General features: G+C 51.5%; 1 protein-coding gene across 1 annotated transcript; it reads right to left on the bottom strand.

Moving 5' to 3' along the window:
• Positions 1–590: 590 nt before the first annotated feature.
• Positions 591–27,958, bottom strand: LOC127195061 (transient receptor potential cation channel subfamily M member 2). The gene is made up of 21 exons (XM_051152503.1): positions 27,746–27,958; positions 26,513–26,679; positions 25,181–25,361; positions 24,349–24,410; positions 23,309–23,509; positions 21,448–21,706; positions 18,800–18,921; positions 18,239–18,592; positions 16,905–17,042; positions 16,025–16,154; positions 15,494–15,639; positions 14,590–14,702; positions 13,246–13,459; positions 11,606–11,724; positions 10,894–11,026; positions 10,166–10,337; positions 5,982–6,165; positions 5,073–5,254; positions 4,480–4,612; positions 1,173–1,260; positions 591–716 (listed from the first exon to the last, which is right to left on the bottom strand). The coding sequence occupies exons 1-21, from the start codon at positions 27,876–27,878 to the stop codon at positions 591–593; spliced, it is 3,357 nt and encodes a 1,118-aa protein (XP_051008460.1). The 5' UTR covers positions 27,879–27,958.
• Between the last annotated feature and the right edge of the window lie 20 nt (positions 27,959–27,978).

Genomic DNA, 27,978 nt, shown 5'->3' on the forward strand with positions numbered 1-27,978 from the left:
CATCGAAGGCCCTTTGGGGTGCTAGAGACAGTCACATGTTTGAATGCCCATCCCGAGACCCCACTTCTCATCCCATGGATCTCAGCCATGGAAGGACAAAGAAGAGAGGTCCACCACCCCCTAGCAGACGTTGAAATGTCTCAGCAGTGAGCTAACCTCACCAGCTGCTACAGGGTCTGTCCAATCAATGGGGGGGCAAGTTTGCTTCCTAGGGGCCAGCCACACCTAAAGAAGACTGTGGCTGTCTGTAGCCATTTCCTTCCTGGTAGCACATCTAGGGAAATGGGCTTTATTTTCTATGCCTTGGTTGACATGCTGCTAGCCTCGGTCACCTAGAACTCTTCCCTGCTCCCAACTTTGCAGCAGGATGTGCAGAAGGGAGTCAGGAAAGAGGAGATCAGTGAGGTGTGTAGCAGCTGCCCCTGGGAGTCCAGTAACGGTGCAAGCCAAGACACTTGCTCAGCTCACAGGCAGAGGTGAGGGTTGACCCCACCAGGCATGGAGACAGCTATAGCCAAAGTCCTTCTTCAGCCAAACCCCTAGAGCTCCCTCTCCTCCCAAGCCATCCCCCAGACTCAAAACCGCACAGATTATTGGAGGCAGCTCCTGAGAGACCATATATACTCACCCAGCGTCAGCATACCTGGGCCTGAGCCAAAGCCACTGTCTTTCAGGGTCGTCACGATCCAGTGCAAAGCTCTGGATGTCTGAGACACCTGGATGGCATTACCCAAGAAAGATTAGGTTGGCACCCATGGTCTGTGTGGCATGGGGCTTATGGCCTAAAGGACTAGTTTCAATGCCCAGTGACTCAGACACCCAACTGGGCCATGCAGCCTCAGAGGAGAGCTTGAGGTTGGTCCTCTATAGTCCCAAGATGTCAGTGTCTCATGAGTGGTCTCAAGTGGAGAGAGAGGCCGTGTATACGCTGAGACCACCAGGACCATGAACTGAATGTGGGTGACTCACAGTTCAACCCTGAGAGAGTTCAGCATTAGAAGGCTTGAGTAGAATTTTCTAGAGAATAAAGAAAGTGCTTCTTCCCAATGGAAAATGATCTTGATCTCCCCCCACCCCTTACAAACATCGATTTCTCCATCTTTTCCCAATGTCCTTCGTCTCAGTGTCACCACTCCACAAGAAGCCCCACCAGACCCTGACTTTCAACCTACCTGCTCCTCCAAGGAGGCCAGCCTCTGTTCCATGGAGCCTGACCTCTTCACCTGGTCCATGTCGAGAAGATCCACCACAGTGTCCACTCTGAAACAGGACAAATGGGCAAGCTTTAGGGACCCCGCCAATTATAGAAAACACAATAGCCCAATTCTAGACAACCCCACCAAACTCAGCAGCCCAGGAGTGCCACCCCACTGGCTCTCATTCAATACTGTCTCCTGTAATGTGAAAGTATCAACAACGTACGTCTCTACCATCGGAGAAAACTGTCCCAGCAGGCAGGCAACTCAGGCTCAGGTAGCCCAGCTCAATAGGCCACCTGGGGTGTCAGCTGGGGGAGGTAGCTGTATCCACAGAAGCCCGCTTGTCTAGATTTGCCGCATGGTGCTGGGCCACAAGCTCTGGAAGCTATCTCAGACAAGCTTGTGGGGACAACTAGGTTGGCGTAGATGGCGTACTGGGGCTGTGGGAGAATGTTTAGTTTGAACCAGAAGCCCCACCCCTTCCCACAGCCAGCTGTGATTATAGTTAAGTGAAGCCAAGAGCTCTAAGAGGTTTTGCCCAGGGAATCCTTTACTTCCTCCCACTCGCAGTAGCAACCGCTGGCAATATCCTTTTGTAATAAAGTGAGCCACTTTGTAATATCTGATCAGTGTTTCTGGGATGTGACCCAATTTAAACAGGCATCCAGGAAGCCGTGCTAAGAATCACGCTGAGTGTGCTGGCATCTGCTTCCCCACGCGTTGCACTGCCTTGGTCCACAAAAGACACCCTGGTGCCCCATGTCTTGTCTTTTCTTTTCTTTTTTTTTTTTTTCCCAAGACAACCTTGCTAACATGTAAGGGTGATGTTCGCAGCCTGTTTGGAATCCCATGATTGAGTCGCCATGATGCATGGGAACCCCTTAGATTCACAGAAACCCCAAAACTCCCAGCCATGCTCTGTGGGTGAGAAGCTGGGATCAACTTAGCTCAGCACAGTGCCATGATGTCCCGACACACATCAGGGCGCCCCCTGGGCCTCAGATCCCTCACTGTGTCCCCAGAGAAAAAGTGACCATGCCAGGGTCCTCACAGCTCCCCTGTCACTCCGTGCTTGACATCACTTACTGGGGGCATAGATTTTTGTTAGAGACTTCTAGACAATAAGCCGGAGGTGCTGAGATGTTCCAGCTTAGCACACTAGACGCTATCCCCACTAGAATGCCCGTGGGAACCATCTTTGAAAATGTGATATTTTAGTCATCCTTTTAAACCTCAGGAAATAACTGGAGGAGCCCAACTGCCTCTAGGCCCCAGGCTGGAAACTGGACATCAGATCCATTCTGAGCCTCCTACAAGGAGGAAAACATGGATAAGAGCTGAGTGGGCCCATGTGGCTGAGTTCTTCCGGGCTAGTCTAGTTCCCTGAGGCAGGAGAGTGCAAAGTCACCAGGATGGGCCTCCAACTCCAGGATATACTATTCACCAGTAGTGAACACTGGACCATTCTACTCCTGTCCCTTTCTTGACTCTTTGTCACCTCAATGCCAAAGATGAAGCACCTGACACATCTTCGTAAGTAAGGCTAGGATTGGGATGCGGGTCACGTGCCTAGTCAACAGCAAGCCTTTGACACCATGCCATCAGAGTCCTTGAGCTGACTCTACTGACGCAGCGTCAAGATCACCCTGGTGATGGGGCACCTAGACATATGCCCCATTTCAGAAGTTCCTTGGGTACTATGTATCCCACTATCTGGGCAGTGGGCACAGTTACTGTTCAGAATCAAATGACACCATATAATCGTTCTTGCTGAGCATGTAATAGCAGGTGCTGAAGGGCTGTGTGGACCCAGGGCCCCGCCCTTTAAATAGACAATCAGAGTGTGGTGTCCTATCAGCGGAGAACATAGCCCAGCCTGCTGTAGGCCAGCCAGGCCAGGATCCACAGCTCAAGAACCACACAGCATTCGCTGAGTTTTTGCCAGGCTCTGGGCTTTTTCTGGGGGCTGATGACTGTCATGCGGGGGTGGGGGTGCTTGTAGGATTCTGTCCCTGTTCTCAGGAAGCTCATGGAAGAACAGCTGGGTACTCCCAGCCCACTGTGGTGCTTTCAATGAGAAATGTCCTCCCAGTTAATGGCCCTGTTTAAGAAGGTGTGTGGTGGTGGTGGTGGGGTCTATTTTTGTTAGAGGAAGATGTACTGGTGGGTTTTGAGATTTGCAATCTTGGCTTCATGCTAACAGTTCAAGATGTGAGCTCTCGGCTTTGTGCTCCTGCTGAAATGCCTGCCACCTGCTGCCACACTGTCCCCACTATTATGGACTCTAACCCTCTGGATACTTGTAAGCCAAAATAAACTCTCTCTTCTATAAGCTGCCTCGGCCATGGTGGGTTGTTTTTTTTTTTTTTTGTGTGTGTGTGTGTGTGTGTGTGTGTGTGTGTGTGTGTGTGTGTGTGTGTGTGTGTTTTGTTTGTTTTTGCTTTTTTATCACAGCTACTGCAAAGTAACTAATACACCCCCAAGCAATCGATTGATGCATTCACCAACCAATGAGCCTACCTCCAAATCTTCCAACAAACCACAAATGAACCTGAAACAGACTCACCAAACAATACACTCCCAAAACCATCAACTAACACACCAGTAAACCTGCCAGCCAGCCAGCCAGTCTACAGAACTGTTAAAGGCATGGACAGGGAGTGTGGAAGCAGGAAAGACCCTCCAATATAATGACACTGTGTAGAAGACTGTTCTAAGCAGAAAGCATCCCAAGGACTAACTTGACGCCATTGTGCTCAACCTAACTCAACCAAATGGTTCATCTTTGCCTAGCTTACCCATCATGGTAGGTACAAGGGGCTTTGACCATCAACTAGTTCCTTGACGTTTCTTGGTGTTGCCATCATTGTCACCATGACCGCCATCACTATCAGGAGAAGCACCACCACGCTCAACGCCACCATCTCCAGCATCACCAACACTGTCCCTATAGTAACCATCACCTCCAGCACTAACCTCATCGTCACCCTTGGCATCATGTCATCTCAACATCATCACCGTGATCACCGCTACCATCACCATACCATAATTGTCACGCTTTCCACCATCATCGCTTCCATCATTACCATCCTCCCCATCACCTGCTGTTGTCAGAATCAGGTCCCTGTTAGCTTGTCTGAGCACAGTGACATCCAGTTTTCTCTCCCACAAGTTGAGCACGGGCCCTCCCCTGCCACGGGAACCACACCTAGGGTGGCTTTGGGGGTTACAGGACATAGGCTTTCGGGGGTGCATTTCCCAGGTCTCCTGGCCTCCGTACTTGTCACTGATGCCCTGGATCTTCTGCTCTAGCCACTGTTTGTGCTGGAAATGCTGGTTCTGAAGATAGTTCTCCTTCAGACAGAGTTCCCAGGTCAGGAGGGCCATCTCCTCGTTCTTCTCCAGTTTGTTCTCTGTAAGCAGGATGGGGGGTTAGCAAGAATCTGATAACCCATGGGCTGGAGAGATGGCTCAGTGGTTAAGAGCACTACCTGTTCTTCCAAAGGTCCTGAGTTCAATTCCCAGCACCCACATGGCAGCTTACAACTGTCTGTAACTCTAAGATCTGACACTCTCATACTAAGGCACATAAAAAATAAAATTAAATAAAATATTTAAAAAAAAAAAAAAAAGAATCTGATAACCCACCCAGGGCCCCATGTCCAGGCCCGGGGGGTGGGGGGTGGGCGGAGCTACTGGCTCATGCTGGGATGTGGGGGTAGAGGCAGGGAAAGCCCAGCAGCATAAAAGGTCATCTTTCCCAGGGCTCTGAGAGGACCCCCAAACACACTCAGGACCCCTGCACCCAGGATGGTGGGACTGCACAGTGTCGGGGTGGCGGGAGAGGGGGAAAGGGAGGGGGTGGGGACTCACTGAGCTGCTTGTGCCTCTTGGCGGGGATCTTCAGGACGATCCTCTTGATCAGGAGCTGCAGGTGGCTGAGGAGGATGAGCGGGGGAGGGGCCGGGGGCCGGCCATGGTACTCCTCAATCAGGTCATGGCGCTGGAACTTCCAGATCTGGTCTGTGTGTTCCTGCACCTCCTGGAACGTGTAGCTGGTGGGAGGCAGAGGTATCAGAAGGTTTGCGGGGGACACAGCCTGCCCAGGCCAAGTGCCTGAGACTGCAGACACAGGTGAGCTGAAGGGACACCACAGGGATTTGAGATCTATGTTCACAAAGAAGAAGAAAAGATGGCATCTGGGAGGGGGCTAGACACGGGCACTGAACTCTGCAGAGGATCTAGTGATTCGAAGAAGCAGAGGGTGGTGTCTCAGGCACTTCAGGTACCCAGGTCTCACACAGAGACCGGGGAGCACGGGAAGGGACATGTGCCACCTTATCAGATGGCTTTTTCCGCCTCAGGGACAGAGTCTTCCCCTCTCCCTACCTGTACCCATAGCTCTCTGTGTTCAGAATACTTTAAACGAGAAGGGGAAGCCCCCAAACTCAGCTGGTGAGAAAAGAGTACACTGTGCACATCACAATGGAGGGACTGCCAAAGATCCCAGCCACCAGGAAACTGTCTGCAAGGACAAGAAGGCCAAGGGCTCAAGGGTTTCACTGTGGGCAGGCTGGGCCTTCCATGGCTGAGCCATGCAGTAGGTCATAGGGCCCCAGTCAGAGGACAGGGGCTACGGGGCCCTTGGGAACACCGACACGGAAAGGATGGCGTGCCGGCTCCCCGGGGAGCTGAGCACACACACTCGTGTCAGGTTGTCACGTGCTAACCTGTGCACACGCCAGTCCGGAGAGCCCCGCCTGCACAGGTGCCCACACTTACTTGAACATGGCGATGAGCAGGTTAAGCAGCAGGATATTGGCGAAGAGCAGATAGAGGCAGAGCAGGGTGACCGTCAGCCACTCAGGGAAAGCCGGCGTCTTCCCTGTCCAGTCGCTCTCAGGACACTTGGGCTTGTAGGGGTCTGTGCCATTGGGGCTGCACTGGTCCATGCTGAAATTTACACCTGTGGGGAATGGGAAGGGGGAACCAAAAAAAAAAAAAAAAAAAAAAAAAAAAAAAAAACCACCATGTAGTCAGTCACCAGGACCCTAGCCATCAGGGACATCTAGGGTCACCACAGGCTTGGACACCTATATCCCAGGAGTTAGGGGCTGGGTGTCTAGCTAAAGTCCAAAGCCTGACAAGAGGCCATCTGTACTTGGATATCCCCAAGCAGGAAGCGGGCTGTTGGAGAGGGGCCTGGAGCCAGAGTTGGCTCCCAGGGTGGCACCCTGTACCCCAGGTCCAGCCATCTCTCTCCAAAGGCACTTCACACTTCACATGGCTACAGTCATCAGTGTATGAGTCTTGATCCTGAGGGGTTTGTTGTTGTTGTTGTTGTTTTGGTTTTTTGTTTGTTTGTTTGTTTGAGACAGGGTTTCTCTGTGTAGCCTTGACTGTCCTGGACTCATTTTGTAGACCAGACTGGCCTCAAACTCACAGCTATCCACCTGCCTCTGCCTCCCAAGTGCTGGGATTAAAGGCTTGTGCCACCACCACCCGGCAACTTGAGAAATTTAATTAGAAGGAACGGATTTTTTTTTTTTTAATTTATTATGGAGATAGTGTTTTGCCTGCATGCACACCTGCCCACCAGAAGAGGGCACCAGATCTCATTATAGATGGTTGTGAGCCACCATGTACTTGCTGGGAATTGAACTCAGGACCTTTGGAAGAACAGCCAGTACTCTTAACCTCTGAGCCATCTCTCCAGCCCCAGAAGGAAAGAATTTTAAAAGAAATAGTTAAAAATAAATAAATAAATATAAAATTAAAAAAAGAAATAGTTGATGTGGCTCAGCCGTTTAAGAGCATATAACTGCCCTTCCCGAGGACCCAAGTTCAGTTCCCAGAACGCACCTCACATGGCTCTCACCGGCTGTTATTCCAACTTCCGGGATCAGGCATGTCTATCATGTGTGCATGCCCTCATACAGACATACACATACACATCATTAAAAATAAAATAAATCTAAAAGAAAAAAATAACAGCAACACACACTAAAAGAGAAGGTGATACCCCAGGATGAGCATCGCAGTTCCAGACCTGGCACTAAGGACACGAGTAATACACAGACATACATGCAAGCGAAATGCCAATATGTGTAAAATAATAAATAAAAAGATAAGAACGACCCTTTTCTTACACACAAATGCGTACAGACAAAGCACACTCGTGGCTGCTTAAGGGAAGAGCATAGCGGCACTGATGGGGCAAGGCTGAGAGCTAGGTTTTGCAAATGCGTCAGAGGCCAGAGGAAAGATGGAAGGCTATAAACCCTTACAAGACAAAATGCACTCATAAACCTTCTGAGCTTTGGGTTAGGCAACGCTGTCTCCACTGCAACACAGAGGCCCAAACGACTTTTAAAAACCTAGCTGCACCTCATTAAAATTCTATGCTTCGAAGAAAGGGTCTTCTCATAAATAAAATAAAACGACAACCTCTGCAATCACAGGAAGTATTGCAAACTAGTCCTTTGATAAAAGTCTTAAAAGCTCGATTATTAAAAAAAAAAAAAAACCACTATACTGGAAGGGGGAAATGAGCACAGGATGGAAATGGACGTTTCTCCTGAGAAGATGCACTAATGGTCCAGTAAGCACATGAAAATACGCTCACAGAAGCCATTAGAGGCCTGTCAACCAAACCCACAAGAGGACACCGCTGACACCGCCCACAGTAACAAGTGTGAGGTGAGTGTGAAGAAACCAGACCATGTCACCTCTGTGGAGACAGCTCGACAGTTCTCAGAGTTAAACACACCCGTGCAAAAGCATAGACGTAAATTCGCAGCAGCAACAGCCACAGCTGCCAAACCCCAGAAAGGACAAAAGTGGACACAGCTTATGAATAACTAAAACAGAGCTCCATCTGTGCAGAGAAATACAATTTAGCAATAAAATGGAATGAAGCACTGATACCTGCTATAATCTCCCTCCCCTCCCCCTCACCCCCCCCCCCGTGAACCCTGAAAATGTGATAGTGGATAACAAAGCCAGACACAGCCGCCATATTAGGTCTGGTTTGTGTGACCTGTCTGGGAGAGCAAATGTGTGTCACAGCGGCCGACGGGTGCCTTCGTAGGACTGAGGGAGCGGGCAGCGGCTGTTGATGGGGCAGGGTCTGAAGCTAGCTTCCGTTACACACCGTTCATGTGTAGACCTACTGTGGGTAACCCATGGTGTGGGAAATCCACCTGAAGGATGATGGTTTAAAGAAAAAACAAACAAACAAACCACATGGGCCTAGGGAAATAGTAAAATGTTTCCCATAGTCCATGAGGACCTGATTTCAAGCCCCAGGATGCATGTTGAAGGCCAGGTATTATAGCTCACATGTCCAATACCAGGGCCAAAGAGGAGACAGGTAAATCCCCGGGACTCTGTCTGGCCAGCGTAACTGACTAGGCGAGTTCAGACCATTGAAAGATACTGTCTCAAAAAATGAGGGACTGCCTGGGCACAGTGGTCCATGCCTCTAATGCCAGCATCAGGAGGCAGAAGCAGGTGGATCTCTATGAATTCCAGGCCACCCTGGTCTACAGAGTGAGTTCCAGGACAGCCAAGGCTAACAGAGAAATCCTGTCTTGAGAAACCAAAAAACAAGCCAGGCATGGTGGTGCACACCTTTAATCCCAGCACTCAGGAGGCAGAAGCAGGCGGATCAATGTGAGTTCGAGGCCAGACTGGTCTACAAAGTGAGTCTAGAACAACCAAGACTGCACAGAGAAAACTGTCTCAAAAAAAAGGAGAGGGGCGGACTGGAGAGATGGCTCAGTGGTTGAGAACACTGACTGCTCTTCCAGAGGTCCTGAGTTCAATTCCCAGAAACCACATGGTGGCTCACAATGATCTCTAATGTTATCTGATGTCCTCTTCTGTCCTGCAGGGGTATAAGCAGGCAGGGCATTGTATACATAATAAATAAATAAATCTTTAAAAAAGAAAGAGAAAAGAAAAGAAAAACCAAAAACCAAAACACAAAATCAAACCAAAACAAAAAGGGACTGGAAAAATGGCTCAATGGTAAAGAATCCTTCTAGGGGACCTGGATTCAACTCCCAATACCCTCATGGAGGGCTCACACTACATGTAGTAAAACACTCATACACATAAAATAAGAATAAAGGGAAAAGTAAAAAAACAAAAACTTAAAAACCAACAACAACCACCACCAAACAATGTGGGTAACTCCTAAAGAATGACACCTGAGGTTGTCCTCGGGCCACCACACATGCATGCATACTCACTCACACACACATATCATGCCCACACATGTACATGCACACACATGTACATGCCCGCACATGTACATGCACACACAGGCTCATACACAGGCACAGGTACACACACTCTCACCATAAGTCATCTTTTTTGTCAAGGATTAAGAATTTCTGAGTGAGTAGGGGAAAACAATTTAGATGTAATCTGAATAAATTAACTAAATAATAAAAATAAAAAAAGAATTTCTGACTGGCCAGGCATGGTGGTGCACGCCTTTAGTCCCTGCACTCAGGAAGCAGACGCAGGTGGATCTCGGTGAGTTCGAGGCCAGCCTGGTCTACAAAGTGAGTCCAAGACAGCCAAGGCTACACAGAGAAATGGTCTGGGGGGGGGGGGGAATTTCTGACTATAGTGGGGTCAGGGAGGGGGTGGGGTGGCTTTAACACTGTGGACTGCCAGCTGTGCCCCCTATATCTCTGGCATAGCTTAATTTCCTGCTAACAAAGTGTTCATTGACTGGAATGCACCCTTCACTCTCTGTTTAGGGCTGTTAGCATCCAGGGCAAGCTAACCCAACAGAGCCCTGGACTTTCCTGGTACTCAGAAAGCCACACACCCTGGCTGGAAATGACCCCTATCTCCTGTAACCTGGACTCTTACAGAACCCTAGAGGAGCTCCACATCTCTATCTCACTCTACTCCCCTTGCCCCTGAGATGCCCATCACCTGGGTCCTACCATCGATGTAGGTTGGGATCTGCCCAAAGATGGTAAGGTAAGAGTGGTAGACAACCCCACGGAAGATCCAATCCACGCGGCTCTCATTGTGGATGAGGATGGCTTGCTTGGCCACTCCGAAGGACACCACCCATACCGCCAGGAGGAAGAGGAAGAAGAAGACGTCCTTCATCTACAGAGAGAGAAACAATGGGCTGCACTTCCCACCCTGAATGCCCTCTTCCCACTGTCACCCTGATATGGATGCAGGATGCTGGGGAGCAGCCGGGGAGGGGGGTAGCTCTGCACAACCTCACAGAGCAAACTGACATCTTCCTAGGTAGTCCCCTAAGATGGGAGTGGGAGCAGCAATGGGGCCCATGCTGGGACTGTGAAATGAGAAACATGGAAAACAGCCTGGAGGAGGTGGCCTTCGGGCAACTGTCTGAGGGACGTTCAAAGAGTCTGAGGATGAGGCAGGGGCAAAACAGGGGACAAATGGTTAGGCTCTAGCCCCGTTCTCCCGCCGTCATGATGGGTACGGCTCTCAGCTTCACTCACGGCGGGCGGCCGTGCGCTCCGGCCCCCTCCCCCTGGGCAAGCCCCTCCTGCCCTCCCCCTGGGTAAGCCCCTCCTGCCCTCCCCCCTGGGTAAGCCCCTCCTGCCCTCCCCCTGGGCAAGCCCCTCCTGCCCTCCCCCTGGGCAAGCCCCTCCTGCCCTCCCCCTGGGCAAGCCCCTCCTGCCCTCACCATCCGCTTCACGATGATTATCTTGGGCCCCAGCGTCTTGCTGATAGTGAAGATGTGCATGAGGCGGAGGCAGAACATGATGAAGTCCAAAGACAGGATGATGCGCCCGGGGTACAGTGTTGCTGGGATGAGCCTGGCAGTGGGTAGGGTTCCACCTCAGCCTCTGCTCGCCAGGAGGCAAAGGTTTCCAAAACCTCTCCCTGGCTCGGGGGGTGGTCCCTGGAGATACCGGGCTCTGGAGGAGCCAGGCCTAAATATGTCAAAGGTGAGGGTGGCATCATGGGCAGAACATCCATGGAGAACTGAGATGGAAGCCCAGGTACAAGGAAGGATACCCCAGAAATATATTGCAGGAGCCTTGGCCATATCCATCCCACCTCAAGAAAGAAGAGGGCCACCACATCTCAGATTCACAAGCTGTCATGAGTGGGATGTCCAGTGAGGAAGGACAAAAAAGGACCCTATATGTCTGGGAAGCTGAGGCTAACAATGTGACCGGTGGCCCCTGCATGTAACAGCAACCCAAGACAGACCGAGAGCAGTCACACACCCCAATACCATCTCTCCATCTGCACCACGGCCAGGCATGGTCTCGGCCACCTCCACCCCCACGGACAGGAAGGAGTCCAAGTTCAGAGATCCCCACCTTGTCCTAAGCTGGCTGGGTCCGGATGCCACATGGGGAGACAACAGGGGCACCCTGGCCACTCACCGGCAGGTCAGTCCTGCTATGAAGAACAGAATGGCCCCAATGTCCAGCCTGTTCCAGAAGTCACTGAAGTACAGGGACGCCTTCTTCCTCAGCCCGCAGCCATCGGGGTCATAGAAGAGCTACTGAGGAGACCACAGTTAGGGGAGGCCAACATAGCCATCAGCGTCACACCAACAAAGCCCTTTGTGGACTGAGCTTGACTGTGGCAGGGGCCAGGGGGACACAGGGTGGGCCTCCACACTCAGCAAATCCGGGAACAGCATTGGTAGAGGTAAGTTCTTGCCAGACTTCACTGCTAGTCTCCCATCAACCAGGGGTGCTATTAAGCGCGCGTATGTGTGTGTGTGTGTGTGTGTGTGTGTGTGTGTGTGGGCATGAATATGTGTGAATGAGTGTATGTGTGCATGAATGCGTGAATGAGTGTGTGTGTGCGCACACGCACATGCTCACGTTCACACTCACACACGAGCATATGCATGTGTGTGCTGGAGAAGCTCCCTCTTCCCTGCCAGCACCACTCACAAGGATCTTTGCTGTCCAGAATGTCCAGGAAGGAGGGGCCTGGAGGAGACCCAGGCCCCTCACATAGTATGGCTGGCAGGAACTTTCATCCTTTTCCAGTACCATACTCCAGACAAAGGTGTATCCTTTCCCTGGGCCTGAGGCACAGAGTCTAAGAGACACATGTGCTCTCTGTCTTGGGGCTGCTGTGTAAGGTGAGTTCAGGGAACATAAATGCTCTGACCCCCATGGAAGGTCTGGCTACAGAGGCTGAGGAGGCCCAAACCTCTAGACTCTCAGCAGGTGCTTTAGCTCCACCCAGACCCAGACCCAGCTCCATGGTTCCTTCCTGGGGTCTTCTCTTTCTTCCTTGGCTCCCCCAACAGTTAGGGTGTCCACCCAGTGTAAGCTGCCACCACAGGAAGCAGTGGGGACCTAACATGGTAAGGGTTGGTCTGCTTAAGGGACATACAGGCCTTTGTCCTGGGAGGTGACCTCAAGTCCCTGGAACATCCAGCTTTACAGAAAGTTTCTGTTTACCAGGAGACAGAGCCATGTCTGTGTGACTGGCCCGCAGTACAAACCCTGGCCCCTGCAGCATGCAGAAGCTGCTGGGGTGGCACCGGTCCTGGATGTCATTACACATCCTTGCAGGGAGAATCAAGTTCCGCTCTTGCCTCAGGGAAGGTACTTCTGGATGCTCTGGGTCAGCAACCCTTGGGTGGACGGGTGCCTCTACATTTGGCACATTTTGCTCTGAGCCCTTTTCCTGAGGTGAGCCATAACCACACTCATAGCTCTCCATCAGCCTACGTCTTCTGCAAACGATCACATGGTGCCCCATACTTAGCAATGTGGGGAAACACACCCACTCCAAGGTGGCCATAGAATGTGGTTAGGTAGATGGGGGACCTTGGGCCACACAGAACCTGCCTCTGTGAGCACCAGAAACCAGACAGTCATAAGCACTTTGCCTTGGAAGGGCCTAGAAGCCCAGCCCTCAGACAGGGCAGCCAGGCCATAGAAGGAGGCTCCCAGGTGGGGGAGTGTGTGCCTGCCTCCTGGGGTCCTGCCCAGGTCCTCAGGGGCTTGGGTGAAGCGTGGTGGTAACAGACACTTGGTGAGGGAGCAGTGAGCACCTGCCGTGTCTCCTCGCACACCAGGGAGAAGAGCCACAGGTAGATGAAGTACTCGCACCAGGATGGTGAGGGTTGGAAGTCCACCATGAGCACATAGGCAAACATACAGAGAAAGCCGAAGTAGGACAGGATGTTCAGATGAAAGATGACCACGGGGGCATTAAAGAAGGCACGGACTCGGGCTGGGCGACACAGTGCCTGCAGCCTCTTTTCCCTGCAGAAGAAGACATATCAGGTGGCTGTGACAGGCTAAAAGCCCAACATCCCACAGACTTTGGTCCCCAGGCTCTCCATTCACCCTGTGAGAGATGTGACTCAAGGGACAAAGGTACTAGGAAGAGAACACCTCACCTGGTACCCAAGGTCACATAGCAGTCATAGACAGGCCAGCTCTACAGCCTTGGCACTAAAGACCTCAAACCTTGCATAAACCCAAGGGCCAGAGGTTAAGTCTCTGTATATCCTGGGGACATCACAGCTCCTATCCAGGGCCATGGCTTAGCTATAAGCCTAACCTGGGCTAGAATCCCTGTGCTGAGCTCTTAGCATTAGAGGAATTCTCAGGCCTCAGGTATCCCCACAAATGAGAACCAGCTACCAATACTGTCATAAGGGTCAGTATAATACGGTGGCCAAGTCCCATGCTCTGATGCAGCCTCTTATCACAGCTGCTACTGGAAACACAGGTTCAGCCATGGTCCTCTCAGGGGAGGTGTGGGGGGAGGGGAGGTGGTACTACAAAGGGCACAGGGTGATGTCCATGACCCCTGAGAGGACGGGAGATTGACTTCTGTTCCTTCTAGGTCTGTGCCAGGATGGGAGCCCAGACAGGCAGGGCAGACTGAAGCTGCTTTAGTACCTACGCTGCTTCCTCAGTGCCTCAGTTTCCCCTAGGATACATTCTCAACACTCCAGGGTATGAGAAAGTGGTGGACCATGTGGCCTATAGCTATGAAAGGGTTTGTTACTGGCATCCGGGCTGGGGCTTGGTATCTGTCCCTGAATTGCCAGGGAACCCAAAGATGCTGTCTATCAGAAAAGAGGTGACATCTTAGCAAGAGCCCGTGTGCTCCGAGGTGACCACAAGTGAGCCACAGCCAGACCTGGTCTTCAATCTTCTATGCAGTATAGATAGCTGCAGCACAAGGTTACCCTGTCCATTCCATGCTTCCTGCTGCCAGGGAGCTGAGGCCAACAGACAGGCTCATCAATACCACCAGCCTCCAGCATCCAGCAGAAAACTCAAGGCATGGAAGAGTTTAACCCAAGGTGGTACTGAACAGTTGGTGGTGTCCTCACCTCTACTTCCTGTACATTCTAGGAGCCCAGACCCCTCCCCCTTACCTGAAAGAGATGAGGCCTGTGAAGAGCAGTGGGAAGGCCAGCATACACAAGATGATCCGCCACAAGCCATTGTCCACACAGAGCTGGCCCCACCATACTTTGGTCAGGAAAGCCTGTGGACAGGGTGGTCTCAGAACAGTAGGCACCCAGCAACCTGCCCCTGCCCCAAGCTGGTCACATCTTTGTAACCACAGCGCTCTGAAGCCCTGACCACAGGTGGCCAGCCTGACAGGCACCCCATTGTCAGCCAGCAGAGGAATGGAGGTTTGGGTGGGTGGAGCCACGGTGCATGGTGGAGAAGCAGGACTTATCACATGGGGGGACCCTAACTCCTCTTCTGCCTGCCATGCCTCCTCCAGCTGCAGAACCCCCAGTCTCTGCAAGGTCTCGAGGTCAGACAGTCCCAGGCTGTCATACATGAACCCTTTTCAGAATCATAGGGTAGCGCTTCATTCCTTCTGGGGACCCTCAGGCTCTGCCAGCCCAGGGTACATGGAGCTCTCTAGGCATGGTAATCACATGAGGCTGTGCTCCAAGGGTACCCAAGTAAAAGGAGTATCTTCCCCTGCCCCTAACGTTCTGTGAAGGCTACACTGTGCCCCTGTCCTTCCTGATCACCACCACCCCACCAGGTGAAACAGGCTCTTGGAAAGTGCACTGGGGAACCACCTGATGTTTCAGCAGCTGCCTCCACGCCATTTGCTTTACTGTGCGCCAATTTCCTCACGTCTCTAAACCAGCAGACAAGTGTCTGCCCATCAGCACATGGCTGGGGTACCAGCCACTAACCCAGTCATCAATGAGACACTCTGCTGGGAGCAACCATATCATCAGAGCCAGGGCAGTGCCCAGCTGAGCAGCCCTGGGCACCTGATTCTAGAAGTGGACCCCCTGGGGAAATCACCTGGATGCCTCCATGAGACACGAATTTCATGTCTTTGGCCTCTAGGGCCAGCTGCAGGCAGGTGGTCCTCCCCCAGGCCTCAGAAACACGGACAAGCAGCTTCTGGGCTCTTTCCTCATCCTTCCGGTAGCACTCGGTAAAGACACCTGAGGAACAGAAGAGGTACTCAGCTCACGAGGATGACCAGACCTGAGCCTTCGGGTGGGGCCCTCAGCAAAAGCGGGACCCAGGGTAAGACTGAGACACAGGAGCCGGGCGTGGTGGCGCACACCTATAATCCCAGCACTCGGGAGGCAGAAGCAGGTAGATCACTGTGACTTCGAGGCCAGCCTGGTCTACAAAGCGGGTCCAGGACAGCCAAGGCTACACAGAGAAACCTTGTTTTGAGAAACCAAAAAAAAAAAAAAAAAAAAAAAGACTGAGAAATAGGTACTGTCCAGAAACATGTGGACCATGGACAAGGTCAGCATCGGAGCTGACATACAGAGATGGAGACCCTGGTGACAGTGCAGGTGGCCCCAGGAAGCTCACCTATAGCTCGGTGCTCAAACTCATCCGCCAATGCCAACATCTCCTCTGAGCTGTCTGTGTCTTCTTCCTCCTTAGAGAGCTCCTTCAGGATCTTGCTACAGGCCAGCGCTGCAGCAGTACAGTCCTGGCTCTGGGACACAGGGGCACTGTAAGGACCTGGGGGACAAGCTAAGTTTACCCACCCTGCCCCTCAGAAACCTTTGATAGTGAACAGAGATGCTCAGGATCCGAAGGGTTTGTGGGTCCTGTCCATACAAACAACTTCAGTCACCTCCACATTAACACATAACCCTTCAGATGGTGGCCTCTTGTACAGGCCCATGGGTACCATGCGCTTGTCTCCCTACTGAGTATAATGAATAGACAAGTCTTGGGCAGGTCACAGAGAACAACACTGCCTCCATCGACAGCCTTGGAAGTAACCACAATGGTTTGTTTATAGGGCCTTTATCATTCCTTCCTTTTTTTTTTTTTTTTTTTTTTTTTCTTTCTTTATTTCTTTCTTTCTTCCTTTAAGAATTAATTTCCTGGGCTGGAGAGATGACTCCAAGGTTAAGAGCACTGACTGTTCTTCCAGAGGTCCTGAGTTCAATTCCCAGCAACCACATGGTGGCTCACAACCATCTACAATGAGATCTGGTGCCCTCTTCTGGCCTGCAGGTGTACCTGCAGGCAAAGCACCACATACATTATAATAAATAATATCAAAAGAATCATTTTTCCTACCAAATTTTCTTGTTTCCCACCCCTGGGTGCTCCAAGCCTCCCTGGACTAGAAGTCTTACTGTCCCACACAGCCATGAGCTATGATTTGCTGTGGGAAGTGAGCTCCCGACTCAGACCACCAGTCCAGATGTTGCAACTACACCGACCCTGGTACCTGAGCCCAGATGATGCCCGCCAGCTCCCTGCGGTTCTGGATGATGGCCCAAATGAGAAGGTCGCGGACTGGATCAATGGTGAAGGTAGCGTGGTCTGTTGATCGTTTATAGAGGGACCGGAGGCTCACTCCCTGTACCTGGTGGGCAGAAGACAGTCCATGTCCTACAGAGACCCCCAGCATGCCCAAGATGGTGGGCAGGTGTCCTACTTTGTGCCATCATAGAGAGGTGGCACATTATCACTCTCAGGAACTTAGCTAAATGATTCATTGGGGGCTAAGGCGATGGCTCAGTGGGTAAAGAGCTTGCCACACAAGCCTGGAGATGTAAGTTCAGATCCCCACCACCCACATTAAAAGAACAAGCACAGTGGTGCTTGGGTGGTAGAGACAGGAGGACTCACAGGGCTGATTGGCCATCCGGGCTGAAAGAGCACTACAGTGTCACCTTCAAAGAGTAGGTGGCGACAATTGAGGAAGCTACCTGACGTCAACCTTTGACCCCCACCCCACATACAGACACACACATATCCATATGCGTATAGAACACAACACACACACACACACACACACACACACACACACACACACACACACACACACACTAATTCACCAGGCTCATGTCATGTCCTCCTGTTACCATTCCCAGCAATAGTGGATCTGTGGGGTTTCTCACAGCCCAGGCCTTCCAGGACAGAGTGCAGAGCCCATTGCTTTGGTTGGGGTTGTCTGTTTGGTCAATTGGTTTTGGTTTCCTCTATTTCTCTTTTCTCTGTCTTTCTTTCTATGAGACTACCTCAGTGACTGCCTCACCATGTAGCCCAGGCTGGCCTTGAATTCTTCACCTTCCTATCTCAGCCTCATGAGAGCTGAAATTATAGGCATGCAACAATTCCTAATTTTTTGTTTGTTTGTTGTTGTTGTTTTGGGTTGTTTTTTTTTTTTTTAGACAGGGTTTCTCTGTGTAGCCTTGGCTAGCCTGGACTCACTCTGTAGACCAGGCTGGCCTCGAACTCACAGCAATCCTCCTGCCTCTGCCTCCCAAGTGCTGGGATTAAAGGCGTGCGCCACCACACTCAGTACAATTCCTAATTTTTATTTGCTTGGTTGGTTGGTTGGTTTGGGTTCTCAGTGTAATAGTCATGGCTGTCCTGGAACGTGCTCTGTAGACTGCAATTTCTAAGTTCTAACGAACATAAGAGCTCATGAACCATCTGCGGAAACAGCGGCCATCCATCAAGAGCTAGGCATCACACATCACCAGCATGTCACCATGCCTCCAACACACACCCCCCAGCATCCACATCTCTAGTGCCCACATGGCCAACACTCACATTGAGCTTGATGTGTGGCATAGGCAGCGAGAGCCGTGGCCGGTCACTGTACCGGGGCCGGGGGTACAGCAGCTGCGTAGAGTCCCCCAGGAGCTCACGTAGCACCTGGGCTACGTGGTGCATGTGCAGCCGGGGTGCATCAGGTCCGCAGGTCAGGCGTTCATGCTCTTCGGTCAGCACTTTCTGCAGCTTAGTGTGGAAAAGGCAGGATGGCTCCAGGTTCTTGTACAGGCAGACTAGTGTATCCCAAGTGACAAACTCCGTCAGCTGTACCCCGTTCTCCAGAAAGAGCCTCACAAAGTCAGGCTTGTTGGAGATGAGGGCAGCCGTCATCATGGGGTGCAGATCTGCAGGCTGAAAGGGAGCACCGATCAGGGACTGTCACACCAAGTCTGCACCTCCCCGGAACTCCAAGCTCAGGACCCTAGAAGAGGCTGCTGTGATATCTCTTCCGAAGGATGGATCCCCCCCCCCCGCCCGCCCCACCCTGGTCATCTAGTCCCAAGGCAAAGATAGAACTGTGCAGAGAGACACACACCCCATTTGTATAAGACACCCCACCTTCCACTGCCACTCATCGGTGAAGATCTCGCTGCGAGCGATGTCCACACGGTTCCATGCCACCGCCAGCTTCAACTGATGGTCCCAGTTCTCATGACCGACGTGGTCTTGGCTTCGAGAGGCTGTGGGTGACAGTGTGTGTCAAGGGGCCTCGAGATGAGGCTTGGTACCAGGTTCAGGAGTTGGTTGAGAATTCTAGTTCTGCTCAGCGGTGACCCGGTCCCTGGGACACCCTTTTGTAAGATGCTTTTTATTTACTGTTAGGCTCAGAGAATCTCAGGGGTATGGTCATCACTTTACCCCCATCTCCCCACCCTGGGCCACCTCCCAGACATGGCAAGCCCTTCTGTGACAGGTGGGCCACAGCATAAGGGAAGAAATTACAAAAGGAGAAGATATGGGACTCTAAATACATACATTTACACTAACATGTAAAGCAGAATTCCAAAAGCCAACACACACACACACACACACACACACACACACACTGCTTTGTCTCCATTCTGCAGTAGCCAAATCACCCAAATTCCCAGAAACGCCTTTAGCCAAGCAAGTTTGCTCTCTGCTTTAAGTGTGTGTGTGTGTGTGTGTGTGTGTGTGTGTGTGTGTGTGTGTGTTAAAGATCAGTACTCAGGTCCCCAAGCTTGCACATGCTTTCTATCTGAAGAACAAAACCAACTTCAATCCCTTCCCTCACACCACACAAGGGGGTGTTGAGATGGGAGAGGTGACATCAGTGAATATTCGCAGAATTCTAAGCCAAGGCACAGAGAGCACAAACTACAAAGGGTAATCCCTCTGGTTCTTCAAAGCCACCAGAAGGAAATGTGGCCGCAACCCTCAAACCAAGGAAAGACTCCCCACTTCACATGTCTGACAGAGGCTCCTATCAGAATAAACAGTGAGTGCTTACAGCTCAGAAAAACAGAAAGACAAAGGATACAAAAGACGCTTCACCAAGGAGGAGAGAAAACAACAAAACAGAAACCACACACAACACGCCCCATGCCACAGCAAATGCACCAGGAAAAACACACTGAAGCCACAATGAGATTCTGCGTCAGGTCCAGGCGGATCCCCAGCCCCATGTTGTGTAGTATTTTTCTCCAGCTGAAACCTTCCTTCCTGGAGGGAAGCTCATCAGGACTCAGGAAGTCCCCGAAACTCACCAAACTCACAAGACCCATTACTTCCCAGGGTTACATAAGCAGTAAGGAATGCTGGGACAGGGAGGCTCTCCCAGCCCTGCAGCTGCCTGCAAGTGGTACAGAGAGCGTGAGGGATACAGTTTTTTCTGAGTCTTCACCCATGCTGGGGTGGGTTTTCAGTCATCCATGTGCCCTGTGAGTTACTCCTCACCCACCCTCCTCTAAGCAACCTCAGTAAACTCAATGGTTCACCAAGTTGAAGTTCGGCGGCCGTGCCACTTTGGTCTGTCATCAGTTCCCTATCTGAGGTGAGTAGATGGGTTTGTTCCTGTCTCTGTAGGAATAGTGTCACACAAAACTCGCTTCCCAGAACCTTCCATGGCCCTTCCTCAGCCCCCCCTTCAGATCTGGCACCCGTGGCTCCACCTCTTTCTCTACACTAAGTCCCTCTTACAAGTGGAGTTTGCTGTAGTAATGCTTTGTAAGCTATCTTGCAGGCTCTTTTATTATTATTATTATTATTATTATTATTATTATTATTATTATTATTATTATTATTATTATTATTTATACAGTGTTCTGCCTGCACATACACCTGCAGTCCAGAAGAGGGCACCAGATCTCATTTTAGATGGCTGTAAGCCACCATGTAGGTTGCTGGGAATTGAACTCAGGACCTCTGGAGGAGCACGCGGTGCTCTTAACAGCTGAGCCATCTCTCCAGCCCATCTTGCAGGCTCTTAAGCATAATAAATCCCAGCCTGGCCTAGAGCTTGGCTGTGGATCTCCTGCTTCTAAGCTCTGAGGTTCTGAGATTATAAACATGAGCCAGGAGACATGGCCTAGAATATTAGCTGTTACACTAGTAATTGTTCCTGTCTTGACCTCCTTTATTTATCTACTTATTTATTTATTTATTTATTATACCGTGCTCTGCCTCCATGTACACCTGCAGGCCAGAAGAGGGCATCAGCCCACATTACAGACAGTTATGAGCCACCACATGGTAGCTGGGATTTGAACTCAAGACCTTTGGAAGAGCAGGCGGCACTCCTAACCTCTGAGCCATCTCTCCAGCCCCCTTTAACCTCTTATGTAACGAGGAAAGCAACCACCGCGACTATAAGCCACTGTTAACAATGACACAAGCTTTCATAACTGCCCGTGCATTTGCCTGTTTTGGGACTTTTCTTTCCTCATATGGCATTGAGTCACTATCTGGCGTCCTTTCCGTTCGTGCTGCGGGCCCCCTTGAGCATTTCTTAACTCGGGTCTAGTGGCTACAAATTCCCTATGCTTTTGTTTCTCTGGGAATATCTTAATTTCTTCCCTACTTTGTAGCCCTCTGCCTTCTACCTGCTCAAGTCTAATTAGAAATCTGCCCGTTACCTTATTGAGGCTCCCTTGGGTGGGATAAGCCGCCTCTCCTTGCTAGTCTCACGGCCTTTGAAAAGCTTGACTGTAAGAGGGTAGGTGTGGGCACCCTTGAGCTCATCTCACTGGGAATTTGTCCAGCCTCTTGGATGTCAGGGGCGTGTGTGGCCCAGTGCAGCTGCTCTCTGGCCAGGACATCTGACTGAGATGCTGTCATTCGTCCTGAGCGCCCATGTTCCGGTCTCTCCTCCCGCCCCCTTCCTCCCCTGCCCTGAGCCTCACCTTTCAGTAAAGCCTGCAGAATGGCCACATCCACATCCTGCTGCCCATCCTTGCCTTCCCGGAAGATTGTCAGCAGCTGCCGCCGCCGGACGATATCTTGGATCTGCAACAAATGGACTCCAGTGAGATTCATGGTTGGTGGTGCTCTGCTTCCTAGAAGGACAGCCATACTTCCCAGCCTTGCCAGGCTCAGCCAGCAAGGACACTTGCCACCAGGTCTGATGACCTGGCTTCCATCTCCTAGGACCCATATGGCGAAAGAAAAGAACTGACTTGCCAAAAGTATCCTCTGAGGTTCATGGAGTATGCATCGTGGCACAAGCGTGTGAGCATGAGTGCGCACACACACACACACACACACACACACACACACACACACACACTAAATGTAACAAAAATAATTTTGGACAAAGAGATTAAATTCAGTTCTCTGAATTGCCTGAATAATTTATAATGTTGCTGAGAAAAAGACTCCTGGCACATCCAACAAGGAAGCAAAGGCCTTCAGAACTCAGTAGGGAGGAGACGGGGAGGAGCTAAAAAAAACTCATGTTGTTTCCCCACTGTATAATCTCACAGAACATTCCACCCCAAAGAAGGCCACTCTGAATCCCTGGCCGGTTTAAAGTGAGGTCTCTGGGCTTCCTTGAGTCACCCAGTCACAGAGTCCCTAACTTTGCTTTGCTTAGCCACAGCCCAAGCCCCTCCACGAGTGCAGAGTCCAGTGTGGCTAGCTCCTGGTGTCCCTGTGTCCCATGGCTGGTGGGACCTAAACTCAGTTCTGCTGAAGCCCAGCACTGCTCACACTCACCCCTAAGAAGCTCATGTAGTGTGTAAACTTCTGAGTGTGACCTCTGAGCTCTGTGAGCCAGGCTGTCTTGCAGGGGATATACCAGAGGTGTAAACACTTGCTACACACGTGGCATTAGTTTTGTGCCTCTGCAGAGCTCATCAGGGCACACACACACACCCTCACCCCACCCCGCAAAACCCAGCTTCTGCACTGGGGAGCTAGGCATTTCTTTTTTTCTTTTCTTTTCTTTTCTTTCTTTCTTTTTTTTTTTTTTTTTTTTTTTTTTTCTTTTTTTTCTTTCTTTCTTTTTTGTTTTGTTTTGTTTTGGTTTTTGGTTTTTTTGGTTTTTCAAGACAAGGTTTCTCTGTGTAACCTCGGCTGTCTTGGACTTGCTTTCTTTTCTAGACCAGACTGGCCTCGTGTTGGGATTCAAAGGCATGCACCACCACGCCCAGCTGATTTGGGTACTTCTGAGGCCACTCCTTAGTGTTCTTATGAGGAGATGAGGCTAGACCACTCACTGCTGTGGCCAGTATCTGTGGCCTCTGCTGCCAGCATCTCAGCCAAGGCCCCTCCTGTGTTCGGCAGTGTTTCCTGGCCCTCCCCAAGCATCACACCCTCCACTCTAATAGGATCTGGGTCCCAGAACAGCATTCTCAAGCTGTAAGATATCCCAGACTGGCCCTGGCATCCTACAAATAGAATTTAAAGCTCAGTTCTCCTTTGGCATGCTGTCTGTCATATGCTTCAACCTCCCAGTGCCCAACCAGGAGACCCCTCCTCTTCTGGGGCCCAGAGCTTCCCCCATCATCTGCAAATGCAGTCGTGTGCCCACTCTGATCCGTTCCGGGTCTCTGGAGTCCTAGTGTGTCAGGGAGTCAGCCCCGTGACCATATGCCTCTTTGGCCTCACCTTTTTGGTCCATTCCACGATCTGGTTTTCATTGAAAGTCTCAAACATCTCCTGGAAGAAGATGCTGAGCTGCTGTTGGATCAAGGAGATGGTGATCTCAGAGACAGGCAGAGCGGCCACCTGCGCGATGACATCAGCCACTCGCCCGGAGCCCTCCACTATCACACAGGGTGTGCCATTGGTGATGGCATTGTAGATGGTCTGCAAAACCAGAACCAAGTGTGAGCCGGCCTGAGTCCTCACCCAGCTCTCAAACTTCCGAAATAGAGCATCATTCAGCGGCAGCTAAGGCTGCAAGTCACTTGCTGCTAGAACTTTCTAGAAGCCCTCCCTAGTATAGTGCACCCCACTGTTCAAGAGGCAGAAGAGCTGTTGCTCACACACAAAGAATGTACCATTGACACACCTGGCTCAGGCTTGTCACTCAACACCCAACACCACTGTTACAAAAAGGGTCATGACAGCCAGGCGTGGTGGCATATGTCTTTAATCCCAGCACTTGGGAGGCAGAGACAGATGGATCACTGTGAGTTCGAGGCCAGCCTGGTCTACAAAGCAAGTCTAGGAAAGCAAAGGCCACACAGAGAAACCTTGTCTCAGGAAAAAAAAGGGGGGAAGGGTGTCATGGCATAGCCATTGACCAGACCCACCCACAGGGATGCTGTGTGAACCCAGAATGACCAGAACCATGACAGAAAACCCCAGATTTCAGCTCCAGGGCCTTAGACCTGTACTCTGAAAGCAATGCCTGGGACACCGGGTGGAGGCCTTCTGCAGAGGATCTGGGAAGAGAGAGCCAGCAGCCCCGCCATGACCTGGGCTAAAGCTAAGCCACCTCTCCTACACGAGTGTCTACCTATCACGTGCCTTCTTTCCACGTGGAAGCATCCTTGTCATATAGTGGATCCCCCCCCTCTTATTCTGAGGACAGCATGCCATGTGTGCCCCCTGTGATGGCACCAGATTCTAGCTAAAGCATCTACGGGTTCTCCCTCCACAGTGGCACCCGAGCCCCATGCTGCACAGCAGCTTGTACTCACATGCAGAGTGCCAGGGCCACCCTCCAACACCACACAGACTATGGGGATCTTGATGGCCACACCTAAGAAAACATGGAGCCCCGTGTGAAGGCAAGTTGGGGGAAGCAAGCACAGACCCACTATTGGAGTCCGCCTCCTCCACCTGAACCAACTCCACCCTAGTCACGTGGGGAAGCACCAGCTGAGCTGAGTGGTGGGTAATGGGCAGCTCTTGAAGATGAACAGCTCTGCCTTGCAAACAAGTTGCTTATTCACTGTTTAAATAAATAAACAAACAAACAAGCAAACCCAGGCAGGCGGTGGTGGCGCACGCATCCCAGTACTTGGGAAGCAAAGGACAGGTGGATCTCTGGGAGTTCAGGGCCAGCCTGGTTGACAGAGTGAGTTGTAGGACAGCCAGGGCTACACAGACAGCCCCTGTCTTGAAAAACCAAAAAGGGAAGAGAGGGGGACAAACTCAAGACCATCTGGCCATTTGCCCCACCCCTACCCCTGACCACTCATCCCACCCTTGCACTTACCCCTGATTACTCCTGCACCTGTATCTACTACACATGCCGTTCTCCACCTGTACCCTACCCCACCCTGATTGGATTCCTCTACAGAAGCAGCAAGAACAGAGCTCTCTACCCAGGGGACCACTCTAGGCAGCCAGCCTTTCTCCGCTGCTCTTTTTATGGTGCCTCAAACATCCAGGCTGCCCACAAGGAACCTCTTAAGAGGAGACTGACACACCAGGAATGGGCTGGGGTTGGGGCCAGCTGTGGCTGCGGTGCAGGGCCAAGGCTTGGTTCCCTCTATCCCAGATGCCCTCAGAAGCATAAACACTCACCTCCCCTCTCCTTTGTTTGTTCTGATATGAACTTCTCCAGCTTGGTCCTCAGGGGGATCTCCACGCCGTACTGCCCATGGGTCCCATCGTCCACCAGGATGAAGTGGGAGTGGTTGTTGTCTAGGCAAGTCAGATTCCCTTGGCCTTCCTCGTCCAGCAAGTACTGAGCGGGGAAGCCTTCCTGTGGGTGACCAGGGCGGGGATCACACACTTTAGCAAAAAAAAAGCCAAACCTGCACTCTGGAAATGGGTGCCTAATAGCTCGGATTAAGCCTCCCATAGATACAAATCCCTAAAACCAAGGATCTGCAGGTGTCCCCTTATTTGGAGAAAGGGCATTTACAGCTGTGATGTTAAGGAGCTAAACGTTTAAGAAAGTTAACCTGGATTCTCTGGATGGGGCCCCAGGAACTCCCAGAAGCACCAAAGGGCCCCAGAATAGTATAACCTCATTTTTGTTGGACCCAAGGGATATGGTGTTGGTGCTTTGTGGGAGAGAAACTTCTGACTGTAGACGCACGTGTTAGTTGCCTGATGCCACCAGATTTGTGGTCATGTTTTAGAGCATCCCAAAAAGGCTACTAACCTGGGAGATGCTGCGAGACCAGACACCTTCTCTACTGTCCACAGAAAATGGGATAGCCTAACAACTAGAAGGGTTGTCAGCTCGGAACACCCTCTGCCTCCCTTAGCCTCAGTCTTACACCATCAAGTGGGTGTGCAAAACAGAACAGCTAGTCCCCATCCTGCTCAGGGAGGCACTCCATGCTTCCGACACAAAAGAAAGACCAAGCCTGTGGACCTTTGAGCAACTGTGTCTGGCAGAGAACCCACTGAGCCAGACGTTCTCTAGTCACAGACCATGTTGTCCACAGACTTCCCTGACTGTGAGTAAAATGTCTACACCCTCACTAAGATAGATCCAATGTGTCCTTTCTTAAGCAGCCGCTGACCCAAGCTTGGAGTGCGGTGTTAAGGGGCAGCCCAACTTGCTGCTGACTTTCAGAAACTGCTGCTGGAGGCCTCTGAGCATAGAGGTCCAAAGCTAAAAGCTCAGGCTTTGTAGTAGTCAGATAGCCTGGCCCAACCCAACCCCACTGCTTGCTGGCTGTGTGGTCGTGGTCAGTCACTCCATTTCCTTGAAGCCCATTTCTCATCACAGCAACTCTTGGGAATGCTCCCCCATGTAGTTGTAACCCTCATAGGGATCCCTCCTGCCCATGTTAGCTGCCTACCCTGCTGTGTCTGACGTGTCCCCCCCACCCCCGCCGCAGCACCCCTTCCCCCAGCATCCTGCAATGTTCCTTGTACTTCTCTCCCTCCACTGCTCACCATGGGATGGATCAGCCCCTCACGGTTGTGGATGGTACCCCATGTGGCTACACCAATGGTGATGACTTCTCCTTCTTTGCAACTGCTGCTCAGGCTGAAGTCCCGTACCGCCTCGCCCACTTGCTTCATCACGCCCGTGTGGGAGCCCCCAGTGATGATCCAGGCCCCTGGGGATAGAGACAGGCCATGCCTCTGGGTTCCAAAGTGCACCCTGTCAAGCTAACACCGACACCCAGAGTCCCACTGTGCTCCTGACATGGGACCTTATCCTCAGACTCTTAAGCACATTGGCCGATGTGCCTCTAAAGCAGCATCAAGGGGAGACGCTGTGTTGTGACAGTGTCCTCCTCATGCCTTTCTGGGACCCGAGCTCCACACATTGCAAAGATTGCTATGGGAAGGGACAGGAACAGAGGCCCGTATCTTCTCTCTGAAGGTCCCTCCTGTCCCTCTGCCTTCTCCGTCCCAGGCTGAGGAGCACACCTGGCCTGAGTCGCCTATTTCAGGGCTTGCAGCGTTCCCCACTTCGTCTCAGAGTTTGAGACTCGAGAGTGGTGGATGACGTTCGTGCTCCCCATCCCTCAGCCCTACTCCCTACAGATGACCATGCACCTTACAGAGCTACGCGGGCCAAGTACATACATGCTACACAAGCCAAAGCCCATCTGCTATTGTTCGGGTGGTCAGCTCACTGCACAGTGCTGGCCGTTCCTCTGGAGTCAGCGCCTTGAAGTCGCGTGTGATGTGGAAATTAAAATTAAATCTAGGCTCTGGAGTGAGAGTACTGGCTGCTCTTCCAGAAAACCTAAGTCTGTTCCTAGCACCCATGTTGAGAGGCTCCCAACCACCTATAACTTCAGCTCCAGGAGATCCAATGTCCTCTCCTGCCATCCACAGGCATCTGAACACAAGTGGCATTCACACACACACACACACACACACACACACACACACACACACACGTACATGCAGGCACATAGGGACTAAGTAAAAATAAATAAATCTTTAAAAAGAAATCTAGCACATTAGCACATGGCAGTGGCTATGGGGCATCAGGGAAATAAATACTGTGAAGGAAGCGTTGTCTGTAGATGAGAGACCCAAGGAGTCTGACCCAGGCTCGGGTGTGAACTCAGCTATCCCCAAGACTTTTCCTGTCCCCCATAACTCTGATTCCCAGAGAGCCTCTCATCCTACTGTACACTCATGGCCTGGGCAGGCCTCAGCCCTCACCTGTGGTCTGGGCCACCTTGACCAGGCCTCTCCGGAAGATGCTCTTCAGCCTCAGCTTCATGTTGAAGTTCTTGGCCCCTCCGGTTACCGAGATGAGGAGATTGGGGACATCCAGGCCCCAGTGCTGGGTCATGAGTTGGTAGATGACGTTGGACGGTGTGTCCTGGGACACCCGGACATACTGCAGGGGAATAGTGAGCTGCTGAGGGCACTTTGCAGGAGACACAGCAAAG

This window comes from Acomys russatus, chromosome 11 (genome assembly GCF_903995435.1).
Source record: "Acomys russatus chromosome 11, mAcoRus1.1, whole genome shotgun sequence".
NCBI classification, from domain to species: Eukaryota; Metazoa; Chordata; class Mammalia; order Rodentia; family Muridae; genus Acomys; species Acomys russatus.